The sequence below is a fragment of the Megascapheus bottae genome, chromosome 1 (genome assembly GCF_031878675.1).
Source record: "Megascapheus bottae isolate mThoBot1 chromosome 1, mThoBot2.hap1, whole genome shotgun sequence".
In the NCBI taxonomy this organism is placed as follows: Eukaryota; Metazoa; Chordata; class Mammalia; order Rodentia; family Geomyidae; genus Megascapheus; species Megascapheus bottae.
The window spans coordinates 98,445,298-98,464,511 of NC_143509.1; the positions used below are offsets into that span (position 1 = coordinate 98,445,298).

The following is a 19,214-nucleotide window of genomic DNA, read 5'->3' on the forward strand; positions in this document are numbered from 1 at the left end:
CTAGCTTTGAGCATACTACCTCAGGGACAGTGCCCAGGCCCTGAGTCTCTGGGTAGGGCAATAGCTTGGGAGGGCCTGAGGGTGTGGATTTGTTTGGTAAGGCATTGTATAATCAGGCTAATTTCTTTACTCACTTGTCAAGTGAGAGGCAGGAATGGAGCAAGGAGCCAGCTCCTCTCCTATTATTACAAATATCAGGGACATACTTGTGGAGTTCCAAGAAGAAATGGCCCAAACTGAAGTCAGTTTTATGGTATCGCCTTGACGTATAAACCTCGGCTTCCTATTTTCTCATTCTGAAATCGGGGACAGCAGGAGAGCTGAAGCTGGACCATCCTAAACCAATCTGTATAATTCAACTTCTGAAGAGCCCCAAGTTTCTTCTTCTTCTCATTCGACTCCTCGATGGCGACTCTTAGTCCTGTGAGCCAAAGGTGAATGAAGTGAACAGGAGGTGATTCGGGGTTCAATCAGGGTAAGAACAGGCCGGCCTTGCAGACACTCAGGCGTGCAAAGCCTCATCTCCTTTGCTGGGTGGAGGAAGGAGGCGGAGGCCGGACGGGGAGACGGGGAGACGGGGAGACGGTTCACGGGCCACCGCGCACGGCTAGCCAGGGAAGAGCAGGCCAGGGCCTCGACGGTGGGCGGTGCAACGCCTTCAGGCTGGCATCGCCTTCGGACAGTTTCTCCTCCCCTAGGCCGGGAACGACTTACCTCCGGGGTGAACAGCACTGGTGGCCCAGGGTGGCGGCTGAGAACGTGAGGAGACCTCACCTGTCACAGTCTCAGCGTGGTCCCCCGATCCCCCGAGTCCGTGTGCTGGGTGGACGACGACCATGAACGCCGCTTTGGAGGTGATTGCCCTTGTCACGTCGAGGCTCACTGAGTGGGTCAGCGAGGCGCCGGGGAGCCCAAGGCCCAGGGGCCGGGGGCGGGGGGGAAGCCCGGACCCTGGGGCCTCGGCGGCCGGGCTGGGGCTGGGGGGCGGGGGAGCCCGGACCAAGGGGCCTCGGCGGCCGGGCTGGGGCTGGGGGGCGGGGAGCCCGGACCCTGGGGCCTCGGCGGCCGGGCTGGGGCTGGGGGGCGGGGAGCCCGGATCCGCCCCGCCCCGCTCCAGGCACCGCACTTCCAGGTTCCTGTGCCTCAGTCCACGCAAAGCCATCCACCCGCACGGTCCCCACGGTCACCTGCCCAAGGTCACCGGCGGCGGGGGTGGGTGGGGTGGGGAGAGAAAGGGAAGAGGCCGAGCGGGAGAGGGGGAGAGAAGAGGAGGAGGAGGAGGGGGAAAGCGAGAGCACAGGAGAGCCCCCGGCCCCCTCTCCCCACCTTCCCACCCCGAGGCGGTTCCCGAGGCCGGGTGGGGGCCGCCGCGGCGAGGAAGGCGCCACGGACCGAGACCGCACCGCGGCGCACGCGCACACGGCAGCCCGCCGCCCAGGAGGAGCCGCAAGGAGTGGAAAGTTCCAGGGGCTGGAGAGCCCTAGGTAGAGAAGCGTGGCGGCGGGGGCGTGGCCGCGCGAGGGGGCGTGGCCGCGCGAGGGGGCGTGGCCCGCACTGCGCAGCTGCCGGAGCCTTTAAGCCCGGGCTCGGGCGGCCGGAGCGTGCTTTCGCCGCCGCCGCCGCCGCTGCCGGGGAGCCTTCCGCCTCAGCCGCCGGCGCGTTCCCTCCGGGCCCGCACCCGCGTCCCCCCCACCTCCGGCTCGCTTCGGAGACGCGAGTGTTCGGGCATGCCCCGCTACGAGCTGGCTTTGATTTTGAAAGCCATGCAGCGGGTAAGTGACCTTCCCTCAGAGCCCGTCCTCCCGCGCGGGCGGGCGGGCGGGCGGGCGGGCGTCCGCCGCGGCCAGGCCGCCGGGGGTCCGGGCGGCGGGGGTGGGCGGCGGGGCTCGGCCGCGTGCGCGCGGGAGGCGGGGGCGTGCCCGCGCGTGAGAGCGGGAGGCCGCAGGAGGGTGTGCCCGCCGCCCGCCCGCCCGCCCGGGGCCCGGAACCTGGGGCGGGGCGGCCCTCGGCCGAGTCCCCGGCCCGCGGGAATCCAGTGGAAGGTCCGCGGGGAGGCCACGCGGGAGCGCCCAGCTCGGCTCGAACCTGCGCCCGCCGCGCGTGAAGCTCGTCGTCGCCGGCCCCGCCGCGCGCTCGCCCGGCCGCCCGCCCGCCGCCCGGCCACCCTCCGGCCGCCCTCCGGCCCTCCGGCCGCCCTGGCAACGTCGGCGCTCAATAAAAGGCTCCTCCAGAGCGCGTGTGCGCGTGTGCGCGGTTCTAACCTCCACTCGCTGCTCCCGCCTGCACGTCCCACAGCCGACCGATATCCGTGACTTCTCTGTTTTCCTCTGACTTCAGCGACTCCCCTTGGCCAGGACGCCCCTAGCCCCGTTTCCTTTCGTCCAAACGGCGGCCTTGCAGGTGGCGCCTCCTGGAAGGCTCCCCCCCACCCCCTGCACGCCCCCTACCCCCGTCCCCCCCCCACGCTTCTGATGGATTTCTGAGGCGCGGGGTGGGGGCGGGCGGCTTTCAGGTTTGGAGCCCGGTCATCGAACCAGCGGCCTCCTCCCCCCCCCCCCCCACCGTTCGCTTCAGGTGTTGGCGACGTGGTCCAGGACGCAGGCCGGCGGCTGGAGGCAGCGCTTCGTCCTCTGTTCTGGGTCTTGTACTCCTCAAGTCGTCGCCGAAACCCCCCCCCCCCCCCGTCCCCCCATCCTTCCGGGAATTGGTAGAGTGTGCTGTATGCTTTGACCGCCCCCTCCCAGGTATAGGAAAAGAATCATATCTTGTCTGAACTTTTAGAAAGAGCCCTTGGCTCCCTCCCTCCCCTGTCCTCCCCCAACCCCCCCTCCCCCAGTCCTTGAACTCAGGGCCTGAGCACCGTCCTTGGGGTTTCTCAAAGCTACAGCTCTACGACTTGAGTCACAGCACCACTTCCGCTTTTTTTTCCTGTGTTATGTGGTCCCCAGGAACTGAACCTCAGGGCTTTGTGCATGCTAGGCAAGCACTCTGCCATTAGGCCATAATCCTGGTCTCAAAAACAGCCTTCTGTTTGGTGCTGGGGACGGGAACGCTTTTTTTTTTGGTTTGAATCAAACATTAGGTCAGTTTTGAAGAGTAACCTGTTTAGTTTGATTGGATTTAAGCTTGGGCTCCATTGAAGCAGAAGCTATCACTAGCACGAGGTTATTAGGGATGTTTTGCACAGGGCAGGCTGGGAAAGGACACCAGGCTTGCTGGATGATGGGGTCCGGGGAGATTGGCCAGGCATGCCATTGTGTCCCTAAGCTTGGCCCCTGCCTTGGGGAGAAGTTGAGATTGTATTGTTTTGTCTCTTATACTCCTCTATCTCCACCTTCCTCTTTCCTGAGGAGGAAATGCACCTTCAAAAGGATAGGAACAACAGAGGGGCAAATTATTAAAACGATAACATTTTTAGATCAGGAGAATTGTTTGAACCTCTCTTTAATTCTGCTTTTTAGGCAGTGATTCACAATCTGGGAAATGTGGCTGAAATTCCTCTTGTTTACCTTCCTTGTTTTAGAAAGTGGCAGGTGATTCCCCGAAATGCAGAATCTAGGCAGAGTATTATTCATAAATCTTTGAAATGAAAAACACATTCTTCCTTGGGTAACATGGCTGCAAATATATTGATGAAAATGTTTCCTTTACCATGCTGCTTGTATAGTTGTGTGTGTGTATATATATATATGTATATATATATGTGTATGTATGTGTATATATGTGTGTGTGTGTATATATATATATATATATATGTATATGTGCCATTTGGGAAGGTAGCTGCTTAGAACAGTCTTAGGCCATATTTATAGAAGAGTCTAGAAAGAATATGAATGTAAGTATATATACACTATATGAGCAGTGTTTTTTTTTTGATGTAATTCTCAAAGAATTCAGTCTTCAGGTGTCCATAGTTTAAAACTAAGCCGTGTAATTTTAATAGTTGCTTAAAATCCTTGCCCAAGGGGACCATTAACCTCCCTCTCCCAAACTTGAGAAAGTTTATATTCCAGAACAGGCAGTTCCCTAGATGAGGAGGCAGAAAAGAGTTGCAGAGCCAGGTGCTGGTGGCTCACACCTGTAATCCTAGCTACTCAGGAGGCCGAGATCTGAGGATCCGGGTTCAAAGCCAACCAGGGCATGAAAGTCCATGAGACTCTGTCTCCAATTAATCACCAGAAAACCAGAAGTTGTGCTGTGGCTCAAGTGGTAGAGTGCTAGCCCTGAGAAGAGGTAAGCGACAGTGCCTAGGCCCAGAGTTCAAGCCCTATGACCTACCAAAAAAAAAAAAAAAAGCAAGAGCAGGATATGGATACTAAGGCTGAGTGGGAGGCATCTGTGGCTCAAGATAAACATTCTTGGGATCCTTGACCTAAATAATACCACTTTTTTTGTTAAAAAAGTTATCTTTGTTGAAGCAGTTTGTAGCAGACTTAGAAGTTTTAGACAGTCTGCTTTCAATTTAGGAATGTTGGATTCTAAGTGGGAGGAAAATGAAAGATAAAGTAGACTGTGGGTTTGTTTAATGTAAAGTGCCAATGTGGGCTTGTATGCTTTTAGCAGGTCCCAGGGAGGCTCAAGTTCCAACTTGAGGCAGTGTGTGCTTCTGCTACAGGGGCACAGGCACCTTTGCAAATTCTCAATTTTAAGTTGCTTAATTTTCATAGTTGTAGATTTTAGGAGGACTACTTTGCATTGTGGCCCCTTAATATGATATTTTTCTCCTCTCCATTCCCATAATCTATTTATTTTGGGGGATGCTAGTACCTAAGTTTGAGCTTGAGGCCTTGATATTGTCCCTTAGCTTTTTCTGCTCAAGGCTATGGCTCTACCACTTGAGCCACACCTTTACTTCTGGCTTTTTGTTGGATTGCAGATAAGAGTCTCATGCACTTTCCTGCTCCGGCTGTCTTTGAACCTCAGTCCTCAGGGCTGTTTCCTGTGTCACTAGGATGACAGATATAAGAGCTACCAGTGCACAGCTCTCATAATTTTATATGTCTTAGAATTGAGGAGCAATTTCTGTAGCAGATGAGCATTTAGAGACTGTAGGACTGTAGTTTTCCAGCTTGCTTTTAGTTTCCAGAGCAGTTTTCCTGTTTCTTTTTTGAAGTTGGTTTCCAGTTCCTTTAGATGTGGGGTAGAGGGTGTTAATTTCCTCTAATAACCTTGGATATTTTCTTATTTGACCTACAGTTTCCTAAACTTGAGCTTACAGATGTTTAAGTTTAAAGACACCATGTTGGGCCTCTCACATATCTGTTTGTAGTATTGTGGGAGTCCTATGGGAAGATTTTGGGGTTTAGCATTTAGAAAGATTAGGCGATTTGTGTGTAGTCACTCTAGTTTTAATTCCATCTCTTTTCTGTTTTCATTTGTTGTAGTGAGTCTTTGCTTTTGTTGTACTTGCACATGTATGAGTGGAGATATCCTTCCAAGAAGTCTATTTTGCAGGTTCCATTCAGCTTGAATTTTGACCAAGACTTCCCCTTCCAGCTCTCCAAACTTGGAATTGACCCAGGGCCTTTGTCATATGGGGCAAGCACTCTACCATTGATTTTTAATATGTGTATGCAAGAATCTTGTAATTTCTGCATTTTCTGTTTTTGCTTTAGAATTAAAAAGTAGGTAAAGTGTGGTTAAATTCTGAAATATGACCCTGTGAATATTGTGAAACTAGGGCTTTGAGGGTGAGGACCACTAAAAAATGACAACTGTTTAATAAAGTAATTGCTTAGAGTAGTCTTAAGCTGAATTTATAGAAGAATTTCTAAAGTAAATATTTGAGAAGCCCTGTTATCCTTATATCAAATAGCATCAGAAGAGGGTGGGGCTTTACTCATCTCTGGAAAACACGCTATTCCAAAGCTATAAGGCAGACGGACATAAGCTGCAGTGGAAAGACCAAAGCTGCATTCTTGGGCAGTCTCATCTTGAGGAAGACCTTTTCTAACAATGAAAGGATTGCCTGTGAGATGGTGAGCATCCTCCACTTTTCCTGACTCCCTTGCAGTAGGAGCAGTCAAATGGCTGAGGGAACCAGGGACTGTACATTGTGGCAGATCAACTGATACTGGTTATCAGTTACTTAAGTCTGGAAAGATGGCTGATGCCATTTGATTTTACTTTGTAATTTGAGTTTGGAGATTGGTATTTAATTTCTGCTGGATAAAAGTGAATTACCAATACATAAGTGATAAAGCTGCATACCATGGAGGAGTTTAGAAAAGCTATAGAAAGTTTTTTAAGCTTGGAAAGGGTGTGGGAAGAGGAATTTTAGGAGAAAAATACTTACATGAATACTTTTCATATTCTTTTTTTTTTTTTTTTTAAACTGTGCCTGGGTGCTGTCCCTGAGCTCTTCAGCTCAAGACGACCCTGGAGCCACAGCCCCACTTTTTTTTCCTAGTGATTAATTGGAGATAAGTGTCGCCCAGACTTTAGTGCCTGGGATGGCTTGGAACCATGATCCTTAGATCTCAGCCTCCTGAGTAGCTAGGATTACAGGCATGAGCCACCAAGCCTGGCTTATTTTTCATATTCTTTAAGAACACTTTATCATGTCTAGATTGCATTTTCTCTGAAGCTGATCATAGTTGGGAAAGTTAGGTGTGTGAATGCCCTGAGAAAAATATTTTTTTTCTTGGAATAATGTCATCACTCATTTTTACATGAGAGTGACTTAAATAATAACTAGTGGAATTGGTGGATAGGTGTATAATAGCATATATATCTTCTGTATGTTTTCTAAAGTAGAAATGAAAGAAGTAGATAGCTCTTTCATTAAAACAGATGGAGTTAGTTTTATGTTCAGGATTTTTCTTCCCTCTTTTCTTTGAGACAAGATATTATGTGGCTTGTGCTAGAACTTGATAGCCTTAAGACTTAGCCTCCTGAGTGCTGGTATGTTCCACCATTCTCGGTCTCCCCATTTGTTTTTAATTTCACTGAAAGGTAGATTACATTTTACAAAAACTCATTAAAGTAGTTTGTAGTAATTAGTTTTTAGTAATTAGATACAGAAAAATGTTTTAAGCAATGTAGAAAGCAGTCGGTTTTCTGAATATCTCAAAGAGTTCTCTGTTTCTCTATATTCGAGCCTTTGTGATTGGACGATCCTGTCAACTTTTGTGTTTAGTTTAGGGTTGTATCCAGTTCAGATATTCTGAAAGTAATACAAAACATTTGCTCTTTTCTCCTTTTTGTGCTGGTCCTGGGGCTCGAACTGTGCACTGCCTCTGAGCTTTTTTTGCTTAGGGCTGGTGTTTTACCATTTGAGCCTCAGATACACTTCTAGCTTTTTTGGTGATTAGTTGGAGATAAAAAAAAACTCATGGATGTTGCTGCCCAGGCTGGCTTTGAACCACAACCCTCAGATCTCAGCTTCCTGAGTAGTTAAGATTACAGGAGTAAGCCACAAGTGCCTGGCTTTGGATACCATTTGAGGTGATGGGGTACTATGAACTCATGTGTGGGGCTGGGCAAGCCCTTTGTCATTGATGCCACCTTGTTTGATAGCCTTTGATGGTTAGGAAATGGTAAAATCCCTGCTGGGTGCTCATGGGACACATCAATTTAAATGGAAACATGAAAACAATCTTTTCTTTTCAAATAGTTTTACTTTTCTTTCTGTTGGACTCTCCCTGAACAGTTCAGCTTGTGTCTTTAGTAGTATTTCTTTGTTCTTTTTAAATTTGAAACTACACAATTGACAGCAGACTTGTGAATCATGTTATACTTACATTTAGTATTAAAGTTTTCTTGGGTTACAGCTTATTGCCGCAGCAAGTGCTTGAAGAAGGAGTCCTGCTCCTGACTCTGAGCTACTGCTAAGATACCAGGAGTGGCTTGGGGGTAAGGAGTTCTTTCACACCAGATATGGTTTGTATATGTGAAGACTGCATGTCAGAAGTTGATGTTCTGCCCTTCATTAAAGAAAAAAGTTCATTACTTGTATATTTATTGTTGATGTTTGTTGTAGGTTTTGTAAAGTCTAGGTTAAATTTATACAGAGTGCTGTTGCATCTTCTTACCTTTTGGATTATAAAGTCACATGAAACAGTGTTAAAAAGCAGTCAAGAAAGGTCTTAAGTAATTTTTTTCTTTCTTTATCCAGTGCTGTTGCTCTTTGTAATACAGGCGTAACTCATCTCAAACCTGAATACAGATGCTTGGCTTAACATGAAAGTGGAAGGAAGGGCAGGGAGGGAGTGATAGATTGTGGTATGATTATCATATGTGTAAAAGCCTGTTGGAAGTTATTTATCAAGTTTGTCCTAGTTCATTTAAGTTATGGCCTTTATTAGAACTCTGATCTCACATCGTTTTTCAGCTGAAGATCGTAATTTTGAAGACTTCCTTTGAGAAAGCAAACATGTTACCCCAAAAGATTTGTCATTTATACTTGTGGTTACCTCTTAATCTCTAGGAAAGGCAACTTTTTTTTTTAGGTCTTATTTTTTATTGTCGGGATAATGTATAGAGAGGTTATAGTTACATTTTCTTCCCCCACACCCCCCAGTCATCTTGTTTCCCCCTCTTCTCTTTCCTATTTCAAATAAACAAATGTATATACAATATACCAGGTAACAAAGTCAGATACAGTAACAATATGAGATTAACCATAAGGGCAAAAAAAGAGAAGAGAAATAACAGTACATTAAGAACAACAATCACACAAGATAAAGCTTTTGTTTCCATATCTTAGAGATCCTTTCATTTAGTCTCATCCTATATGATCTTATGTACCTAGATTTTAAGCTGTCGTAATCCTCTGCTAGGAGAGTCCTAGATGTGTACTCGTTATTACAAATGAGGTCTGTCTTACTTCACTTAATATGATTTTTTTTTTCAAGTCTTTCCATTTAGGAGAGGCAACTTTAAGGAGTTAGTCAGATGAATGTCTGGTAAATTACTAGTTTCTCTAAAGGCAAATTGTGCTTGGGAGTTTGGAATGGTCAGTTAGTCCAGGTCTAGTCCTTGTGACTTCTGACTTAGAGGTGATGACACAGTCACTCACAAGCTAGACTTGCCCTGCCACTTGTACCTTTTATGGCCTATTGTTGGGGGGAGAAAACTGTCAAAGAGTCTATTTTATGGCCATAGGAAAATTAAAACTTGAATCACACACAGTCAATGAGTGGAGCTATGTTGGAGTATAATCTTGTTCCTTTGCCTGCGCTTATTTGGTCTTTTTTTTCTTTTTGTCTATAGAGTCATAAGTTTTTATATCTATATAGTTATGTTTATATTTCCATTACCATGTCCATAGCATTGGGTATGCAGATATTGAGTCCTCGCTCTTGTACTCTTTGGATTTAATAGCCACATTGAGGTAATGTATAGAGGGGTCACAGTTACATTTGTTTGGTAGTAGGTGATACCCCTTCTCATGTTTTTGTCCCCATTTCCCTCCCCCCCTTATTTGGTCTTTTTTTTTTTTTTGCCAGTCCTGGGCTTAAGCTCAGGGCCTAAGCACTGTCTTTGGATTTTTCTCAAGGCTAGAACTCTACCACTTGAGCCTCAGCACCACTTCTGGCTTTTTCTAAGTATGTGGTACCAAGGAATCGAACCTGGGTCTTCGTACATGCTAGGCAAGCACTCTACCACTAGGCCAAACTCCCGGCCCCCTTATTTGGTTTTTTACAGGTGAAATTTTCTGGCCATTGATTTACAGTATATGGATGAATTTTCTGTTTCAGTGTTTTTCCTATGGTGCTGTTTTCTTTTTTCTTTGATTCCTCCCTTTCTCCATGTTGTTCCTTTTGCTATATAGGTGATAATGCTGTTTTCTAAACAAGTTGACAACTCTTCTGTGCTAGCTGTAGCTTAAATGCTGCTCTAGTGCCATAAACTGAGTATGGTTCTAAACATGGAGAATTGCCTACTTCCATGCTTGCTCCTGTTAGTGCTTAACTTCTGTTTATCATTTTGCTGCCATCTATCATCTGGTTTGGTAAATTTACTTCCTTCTATTCCTGTAGTCTCAATGTCCTGTAGTTTCCTCTCTGCCTTCCTTGAGCAGCTTGTTTTAATAGGTGTCTCTTCTTTCCTCTTCCCTTCCCTTCTATCTCTTCCCCCTTCACCTCTCTTTGTGCTAATCCTGGGGCATATACTCAGTGCCTGGGCACTGAACTTGAACAGTGCTCTCCCACTGAGCCACAGCTCTACTTCCAGTTTTCTGATGGTTAATTGGTGATAAAAGTCTCATGAACTTTCCTGGCCTGACTGGCTTGGAAAAGTGACACTCGGAGCTGGGCTTCCTGAGTAGCTAGACGTGAGCCCCTGCCAGCTTGCGGTAGGTCTCTCTTTTAAAGTACTGCTTGTAGTTAATACCTGTGAATATATCACTTTGAATAAAAAAGAAATTATCTTAAGATGTTTTGCTAGAATTAAACAGATGCTATTTTAATAAATAATAGCACTATGCAGTGATGACTTTATTTCCATACTAGTTGGTTATGTCAGGATGTTGCCAAATTAGGACACATGTCTTTCTCATACACATTGAATGACATCTGTTATCAAAGGCTGCCTCTGATACCATTTCAAGACCATTAAAAAAAATCTTAGCACTCAGTTTCTTAAACTCTCCATTTCATATACCAAGTAAAGCTATTGCAGATGGGTTTATATTATTCCCTTTCATTTTCTCTGATGCCTGAATCACATTATTTCTCTTCTATATTGTCTCCACGTTCATTTCAACTTAAATGGCAAGGACCTGTTCAATTAGGATCTTTGCTTTGGTGGTGTTTTCTGTTGTCAGGTGGTTTACTTTCTCTATCACGGTACTAATTCCTGAATATACTTTACTTCCTTTGCAAGATTACAATTCTTTAGAGTCAAGGCTATTTTCATTTCTTCTTCTGTGAGCTGTGACTGTGTTGGATGTTCAGTTAGTTGCCCTGTGGGAATTATTACCATGATCTGTATTAGGTTGCTTTCATGTCAGTGTTTTCCTTGGACTAGATAGTCAGGTGCTTCCTAGAAGTTGTATTGACTTTCAGGATTTTATGGCAGTAAACTCTAATTTGAATGTTTTATGAACTGATCAAATCAACTCATACCTTTTTCTCCTCTTAAAAACCAAGTTATGTTCTTTGGAAAGACTTGTGAAAGGTGAGTTGTGAAATGATGGCTGTAAAATGAGATGTGGCTTGAAGTAACTAAAAGTTTGGTAGGAAGAGTAAAAAAAGTCAAGATTTTGGGTAGAGGCCGCTTTAAAGGGAGCTCTTAAAGATTTCTACTTCAGTGCAACTTGAGTTGGAAATTGGAGGTGATGAGATCAAGCAGCAGCAGAAGGAACATCTACCAGCAACGAGCTCCAAGCCATGGACATCATTCTTCAAGGGCTTTAGCCTGTATGCTGTAAAAGGTTGGCAGGTGATTATGCATAGAGGTGTTAAGTATAAATACAGTATTTAAGGAATATATGTATTTGTGATTGAATATGATTGCTTTGCGTATGAAAACTTAAGCTTCAGTGTGTGCTCTCGCTCTCCCTTCTCCCCAGCCCTCCAATGAATAGAAAAACTTAACATTCCAAGTGAGGATACTTGTTGGTATGGTGGAAAAAACCCCCAAAGTGCCATTAAGAAGATGAGAAGGAGCTTTAGAGGCAGAGGGATCTGGTTTTGGGACCCTCAGTTTTTCCATCCCTTAGAGGGGTCAGTGGAATAGTGTAGTGAGCTTCATTGCCTTTTTTCCCCACAGTTCTTTTCTTGATTGATATAGTCAAAGATAATCTTAATATATGTTAATTTATGTTACCAGAACCTTTGGTTTAATCAAATCTGAAATAGAATTCTGCTCAATGAATATTTGTATTAGTGCTGTTAGTGTTAGCTGCTTCACTTCAGTCTCACTGCCACGTCTGGGCCTGGCTTCTCCTACTTTTTCTGTTATGTTCCCTACTAGAAATCTAGACTTTAGAGGAAACCAGATTTTAAGATATTGTCAGTTAGCTCAGAAACATTCCCATCGCCATGGACCAGAGTCCATTGTGTAATTTCTTATTAAGATAATTGGCTTTAGATGGTGACTTTCAACTATTTCAGCATTTGTGTGAACAGAGCCTGTCTTTATAACTGGTCATTGATTTGCAATATAATTAGTAGCTACTAGGTAGAGAGCAGCCATGTTTAATTCTGAAAAGAAATAGCAATATCAGAATGCTGGGTTACCCACGTTCATATAGGCTACCATAAACAGAGACTTTAGAGTTGCCCATCAGTTTTGGTGTAACAGTGTGACCTGTTAGAAAGTGTGATTCACAGTCTACTTTTTCTTTGAGTGAACTGTCTATTTTTAAAAAAAATTTATTATTATAAAGGTGATGTACAGAGGGGCTACAAGTGCATAAGTCAGGTAAAGAATACATTTCTTTTTTTTTGCCAGTCCTGGGCCTTGAACTCAGGCCTGATCACTGTCTTTGGGCTTTCTCAAGGCTAGAGCTCTACCACTTGAACCACAGAACCACTTCCAGCTTTTTTATCCCCCCAATGTGTGTAGTACCAAGGAATCGAACCTGGGTCTTTGTGCATGCTAAGCAAGCACTTTACCACTAGGCCAAACTCCTGGCCCTTCCTCCTCTCCCTCCTCTCCCTCTTCTCCCTCCTCTTCCTCCTCTTCCTCCTCTCCCTCCCCTCCCTCCCCTCCCTCCTCTCCTTCCTCTCCTCTCCCTCCTCTCCCTCCTCTCCCTCCTTCCCAACCTAACTCTCCTTCCTCCTTCTCTCTCCCTCTCTCTCCCCCTCCCTCCCTCTCCCCCCTCCCTCCCTCCCTCCTTCCTTCCCTGGTCCTTGGGCACTGACCCTGAGCGTCTTTTGCTTAAGGCTAGCGCTCAACCTATCACTTGAGCCACAGTGCCACTTCTGGCTTTTTCTGGTTTTCTGTTACCAAGAAATGGAACCCAGGGCTTCATGAATGCTAGGTGAGCATTCTACCACTAAGCCCAAGAGTACATTTCTTTTTGGGCAATGTTATCCCTGTTCTCTCCCCCATTTTTCCCACCCATCCCCATAAATTTTAGTGAATACTTTGTTTTTTTGTTCATCCTTTGTCCCTTTTGACTAGAATATGATTTGGCGGTGCAGGGTCCTGAGTTTAAAACCCAGTCCTGCCTCCCCTCCCCTCCCAAAAAAAGTTGCAAACAAGAACAAGATCTTAACAGTCCCAGAATCAAGATGGCCTACTTTTATCTTTATTTAGACGTCTGCTGGTTATTTGGAGATAGTTTCTAGGATTTGTTTGCCCTGAGTTGGCTTCAAGTTGAGATTCTCATATCTTAGCCTCCTGAGTAGGTAGTGTGAAGGATGAGCCACCAGTGCCCAGCTAGACATTAGGTTCTAAAACTTTCTACTTGATACCTAGATGTTAAGTACTTTCGTTTGTCAAATGAGAAAACCTAGGTGTAGGTATGGCAGCCATCTTCCTGTGGCTGTAGTCCAGTCTGAGAACATTCTCCTAGGGTAGACTGGGAACAACGCTATACTTGCTGTGTTTCAGTGGCTGGGAAGGGGATCTCAGGAGAGGGTGGCCCTTGGCTACTTAGAAAAGTTAGCATTCCTTAAATCAGCCCTTTACCACTTTGTGTTTAGATGTTTGTGTGTGGATTTTACTGGTTTTGATTCATAACGTGAGTTTCTGTTGGTGAAGGAAAAGCTAAATTTGAGGATAGTTTTATGGAATTTTGTGGAGTAGGATTGTGTTATTTGCCTTTTAAATTGCTTGACCTTGTTAGGAAAGTAAATACGTCTATTTAGGTTATTTTGATTGTCTTTTTGTTTACTCCTTGCTTGCTGTTTTATTAGCAGTCAGGAGAAAGAATTGTGATCCATGTCATCTTAAAACCTTAAATCACCAATTTTCCAGCAGGGAGGTCCAAGCCAGAATAGTGATAGCAGTAGTGGTATCATAGGAATGCTCTGATCATGTGGACTGAGTATGTTTTTGTAAAGTCAGTCTGTAAGAGAAATAGTGAAGAAAACAAATTTTTCCTGATGTCATTTCTTTTCGTCGTCTTTTTTAAATGGTTAGGATGAAACCATTGTAAATTCCTTGTAATTTATTTATGTATTTATTTTTTTGCCAGTCCTAGGGCTTGTACTCAGGGCCTGAGCACTGACCTTGGGCTTTCTCAAGGTCAGAGCTCTACCACTTAAGCCACAACACCACTTCCGGCTTTTTCTGTGTATGTGCTAGACAAGCACTCTACCACTAGGCCAAACTCCTGGCCCCAAATTCCTTTTAAGATCTACGTTCTGATATCCAAGGACAGCAGTTTTGAAACTAATTCTCTGGATTTTTTTTTTTTTTAATCCTTTTACTTTTCTCATCTGAATGCAGGAGGAAAACATATTCCTTTGCCTATAACACTGTGTTTCCTTGATGTCCACCACTTAGGTTCATTTCTGGACTTTTTTTTACATAATAAAAATGCTGATTAATCTCTTCTGGGGCTCCCTGTTTTCCTAGGCGTAAACACATGCTAGGATATCATCTTGAAAGAGGTGTGTGGGGGGGGGGGGGAGGGGGGGAACTGTCCTTGAACGCTTCAGCTCAAGGATGCTGTCCTACCCCTTGGCCTGAGCGTTGTCTCTGAGCTCTTCTGCTCAAGGCTACCAACTTGCCCTTGACCCAAGCTCCACTTCCCGTTTTCCAGTGGTTAACTGGAGATAAGAGTCTCAGGTTCTTTTGTGCCCAGGCTGGCCTTGAACCTTGATCCTCAGCCTCCTGAGTAGCTAGGATTATAGGTGTGAGCCACTGAGCCTGGCTTTACATTTTTTTTTTACTTGTGTTTTATTGTTGGGGTGATGTAACCTCTTTACAGTTACATTTGTGAAGTAGTGGATACATTACTTCTTGAACATCGATACCTCTTTTGATGTTTTTCTCCTAGTTTCCCTTCCCCCAGTTCTGGACATGTTTTCTGTCTTTTTCTTTCAAATACTATTCAGGTTATCTTGTTTGTAGTCTTCTTGAAAACCTTATATTCTTACCTTGAGGAAAATTAGAACATTTCTGAGCTTTCTAGCCAAAATTGTCTGAGGAAGCATCTAACTTTAAAATCTGTTTACAGCTAGGTTTCCTGGGAGAATTAGAAGCTGGTCTACCAGGAATATGTTTGTGATTACATTTTCTATCCCAGTAACATGGAAAATAAGAAACTATGTAGTATCTGTTCTAGGAACACATTTTTCAAGGAACATAAAACGGGAACATAAGAAAAACAACAGAAAAAAATCACAAAGGTGAACCACAAAGTTTACTTAGTTGGATGTTATACCTCTTCAAATCATATAGTTGTTATTCGTCTTTGGGGGAAGGTGGTAGTGATTCCCAACTTTTGTGTTTGAAGCAAGGACTGCATGCTTGAATTTGCATTTAAGATATGCTTTCCTTCTATCTTTTGAATCTTCAGTTCCTTAAGAATTAGTATAGTTTACATCTTACAAGTGGAACAGATGGGAGCCGGAAGGTACATCACAAAGTGTAAGTGGCCAAGCCAGAATACAAAGACAGTCTCAGGCTAGAAGTTATGCCTTTGATTACTTCATCTGTGTAAAGAGTATACACCATAGTAAATATTTCCTCTTTTTGAGAGAGGTTTACCTCTCTTTGAGAGGCTAAGAGGAAAGAATGTATACATTCCATTTTAATTTGGATGCTCAGGCAAGGCAGAAGCTTAAATGAGAGTTGGAACATGGCCATTAACTTGGGTAGAAGACCAAGAACATGCAGAGGCCTTAGAGAAGTTCTATTACCATCTACTCAGCTGACAATTTTTTTTCTTAAGGCTCTCTGAAAGAAAGCATTATGAATTGACAGGCATGAGAATTGTTTAATGTGTAATTCCCGCCCCCCCCCCCCCCCCCCCCCCCGCCTCCACAGGACTTTTATCTAGTCATCTGTCTTAATGATATTGCCTTAAAGGTAACATTTTCACATTTTGCAGAAGTGGAAATTAAGGCTCATAACTATATTGTGAGTCTCCTTATTTTACCCATCATTCATCTCTACACCTTCCTCTCCCTATTGGAGGTGTATTTTATGTTTTCTTTTTATGCAGTACCAGAGTTTGAACTCAAGTTCTTGAGCCTTTGCTTGACTTCATTGCTCACTGCCAGTGCTTGGTTGCGCACTGCTCATGTTCTACCACTTGAGCCTCCCCTCTAGTTCCTTTTATTTTTGCTTGTTACTTGAAAATAAGATTCCTACTGACTTTGTGCTTGTGCTGGCTCTAAACCAGGATCCTCAGATCTCAGTTTCCTGAGTAGCTAGGTTTGTAGAGCGCTCAGTGTTTGTTTTCTTTATCCTAAAATAGCAAGCTGTTATAAGAACATTTAATGTATCCTTTTTTTTCTTAATTCTAAGTTTTTAAAAATTATTACCTACTAGGGATAGAACAAGGGTACCTTATACTTTTTTATATGCTAATTGTTAAGAATTTACTGCATTTGTTTTATTTCTCTTTTCCTTTTGTGATGTCATTCATGATTTAGCAAACTTGAAAGTATTTTACTCTCCAACAATCATCCACTGGCTTTAGCGTGTATTGGTGATTCTGATTCACTTATTACTAGAGTACTTTAAAAAGCACAGGCATACCATTTTATCTGTATTTAGCATATATCTCAAAGATAAGGACTTTTTAAAAACATCACCTTTATCACATCTAAGCTTAGTTCTTCAGTATCTGGTATCCATGTTCCAATTTTTTTTGTTTCTCTATAGTTTATTTAACTCTGAATTCAAACAAGATCTTTATATTACTTGGTGTTCTCTTAAATCCCTACTTTGTAATAGCAGTCCCTAGTCTTTTTCCCTTTTTGCTGTTCTTTTGTGTTCCAATACCAAGCATTTTTTTGGTAAACTGATGGTAGAAATTTGGTTAAATTAAGGTTTTTCTCTTGAAAGAGTTTTTTTTCTTCTTCCTGTTGGTCATGGGGCTTGAACTCAGCCTGAGTGCTACCCCTAAGCTCTTCAGCTCAAGGATACCACTCTACCACTTGAGCCACAGTGCCACTTCTGGTTTTCTTGTGGTAAAGTCTCATGGACTTTCATGCCCAGGCTGGCTTTGGAACTGTGATCCTTAGATTTCAGCCTTCTGAGTAGCTAGGATTACAGACAATGAGCCACCAGTACCTGGCTTGCAAGGGTTAAGTGATCCTGAAGACAGCATCACATCAAGAAGCACTTAAGACTGCCTTGTAGGGGCTGGGAGTGTGGCCCAGTGGTAGAGTGCTTTCAAAGCACTGGGCTCAATTCCTCTGCAGCACATACAGAGAGAAAAAGCCAGAAGTGGTGCTGTGGCTCAAATGATAGAACACTAGCCTTGAGAAAGCTTAATCCCAGAACTGGCATTTAAAAAGAAAAAAAAGGACAACCTTGTATAGATAAGAACTGTTGTGGAGCTTAGATGCCCATCCATTGTCATTCCAAGTTTCTTGCAAGCTAATGGCCTGTTCACTTAAGGGTTTGGAATCTCTTAGGGTATAGTATTGCCTTAAGACTGTAATGTTGATTTACTGATTGTGTTCTTTCTTCAATTAGTTGGACTTTTTCTGACTCTTTTATTTCTAGTTTTTTTTGCTTATATTATCCTGAGACTTACTGTGAAATGTATCTTTAAGGAAGAAGGTTCTATACTTTAGTGAGCCCCTCAACTTGTAGTCATTTTCTATTGTTAAAAGTCTCAACTGAGTGGATGTGAATACTACTACTCTAAGTCCTCTACATGCTGCTCTTCTACCCCAGTTAATGGCTATGGTTCACTCTTGGAAAGCTTTATTTTGAACCCAACATGGTACTTACCCCGTTCAGCCTAATCAGCAGTCTTTCAGTTGCTTATCTGCAAATTGGTAGTAAGGTAATTATGCCTGCCTCCAACAGTTTTTGTGAAGACTAAAGGAGGTTCATTGTGTAGTATGATACAGTGCTTGACACATGGTGTTTGGTAAATACTGGTTTAAAGTAACCCAGTAGTAAAGTATTTGCCTTGTATGTAAATTTAATCTTAAACATTAAAAATAATACTAACAAAATAGGTGCTGGTGGCTCATGCCGGTTATCCTAGCTACTCAAGAGGCTACGATCCAGAAGAAACCAAAAGAACCAGCAAATACCACTATCATCAAATAACTAAAGTTTTGTTGGAACACTGAAATATAGTGAAGATGTACAAGGTCGAGAATTAGTTTATGAATTGCTATTAGGCATAAGCTTAGGCCTTAATGTTGAGTGAGCTGAGAGGAAGTGCTATCTGTTCATAGCCAACTTGCCTTCTAACTGGAAACAATTAAAAAGATTCTCATAAGATTCTCATAAGAAAAGCAACAATATAGGACACAGATTCAGAGTGAAGTTAGTACAGTGAAAGAAAGTTGGGCCCTCTTGTGGGAGGCTAGGTGTAGATGGATACAAGTTTTTATTGTTTCATGTCATGCTGAAAGTTTTATCTGAACAAAAGGCCTTTCATGCCTTGTCCGTTATTCGACTCAGTTGGAACTGTTTGAGATTGCAAGGAACAAGATGCTCTTTTATCTATCTATCTATCTATCTATCTATCTATCTATCTATCTATCTATCTATCTATCTGTCATGGTGCTTGAACTCTGGTCCTGAGCACTGTCCCTGAGCTCTTCAGCTTAAAGCCACTGCCCTACCCCTTGTGCCACAGCACTCCTGGTTTTCTAGTGGTTAATTGGAGATGAGTCTCATAATCTTTTAGTTACCTGGGCTGTTTTGAACCTCGATCCTCTGATATCAGCCTCTTGGCCTTTGGCTATCTCTTGGCCTTTTAAAAAATCTGGTCTCATGTTGATTAAAAAACTACTCTTGACAATAGATGGTTGCAGGATACCACAAGTTTAGCAATATGTGCTTGCTTAGCTATTAAGACTTGGTTCAGTTTTAAGCAATGTACAAGATGTCTGGACCCACTGAGACCAATTTGTGAGCAACTTAAAATCATTGTGCCCCCATTGGGCTCACCTGGTAGTAAGAAGTGTGTTATGGATGTAAAGCGTAAAGATAGGACTTGCTACTCTGTAACTTGAAGGTTAGAACAGAACAAATTTTAGAGGACTAAGCCAAATTTTACTCTCAACACACCAAGCAGTTACAAAGGCCCCCTTCATTGTGAACAATGATCCATTGCTTTTGCTGTGAGAATCCTCACATATGGATCACACGGCTGGTTCTTTTAACCCAAA

General features: G+C 43.8%; 1 protein-coding gene across 2 annotated transcripts in view; it reads left to right on the top strand.

Annotated features, from left to right (window-relative positions):
* The first annotated feature begins 1,614 nt into the window (after positions 1-1,614).
* The window catches only part of LOC150069672 (sodium/myo-inositol cotransporter), a 56,641-nt gene continuing 39,041 nt past the window's right edge, over positions 1,615-19,214 (top strand). For both annotated transcript variants that reach the window (XM_090349086.1, XM_090349093.1), the window contains exon 1: positions 1,615-1,772. Coding sequence is in view for 1 of the 2 variants with exons in the window: in XM_090349093.1 (XP_090205219.1) it covers positions 1,728-1,772 (45 nt within the window). In the remaining variant the exon portion in view is untranslated. The remainder of the gene's footprint in view (positions 1,773-19,214) is intronic.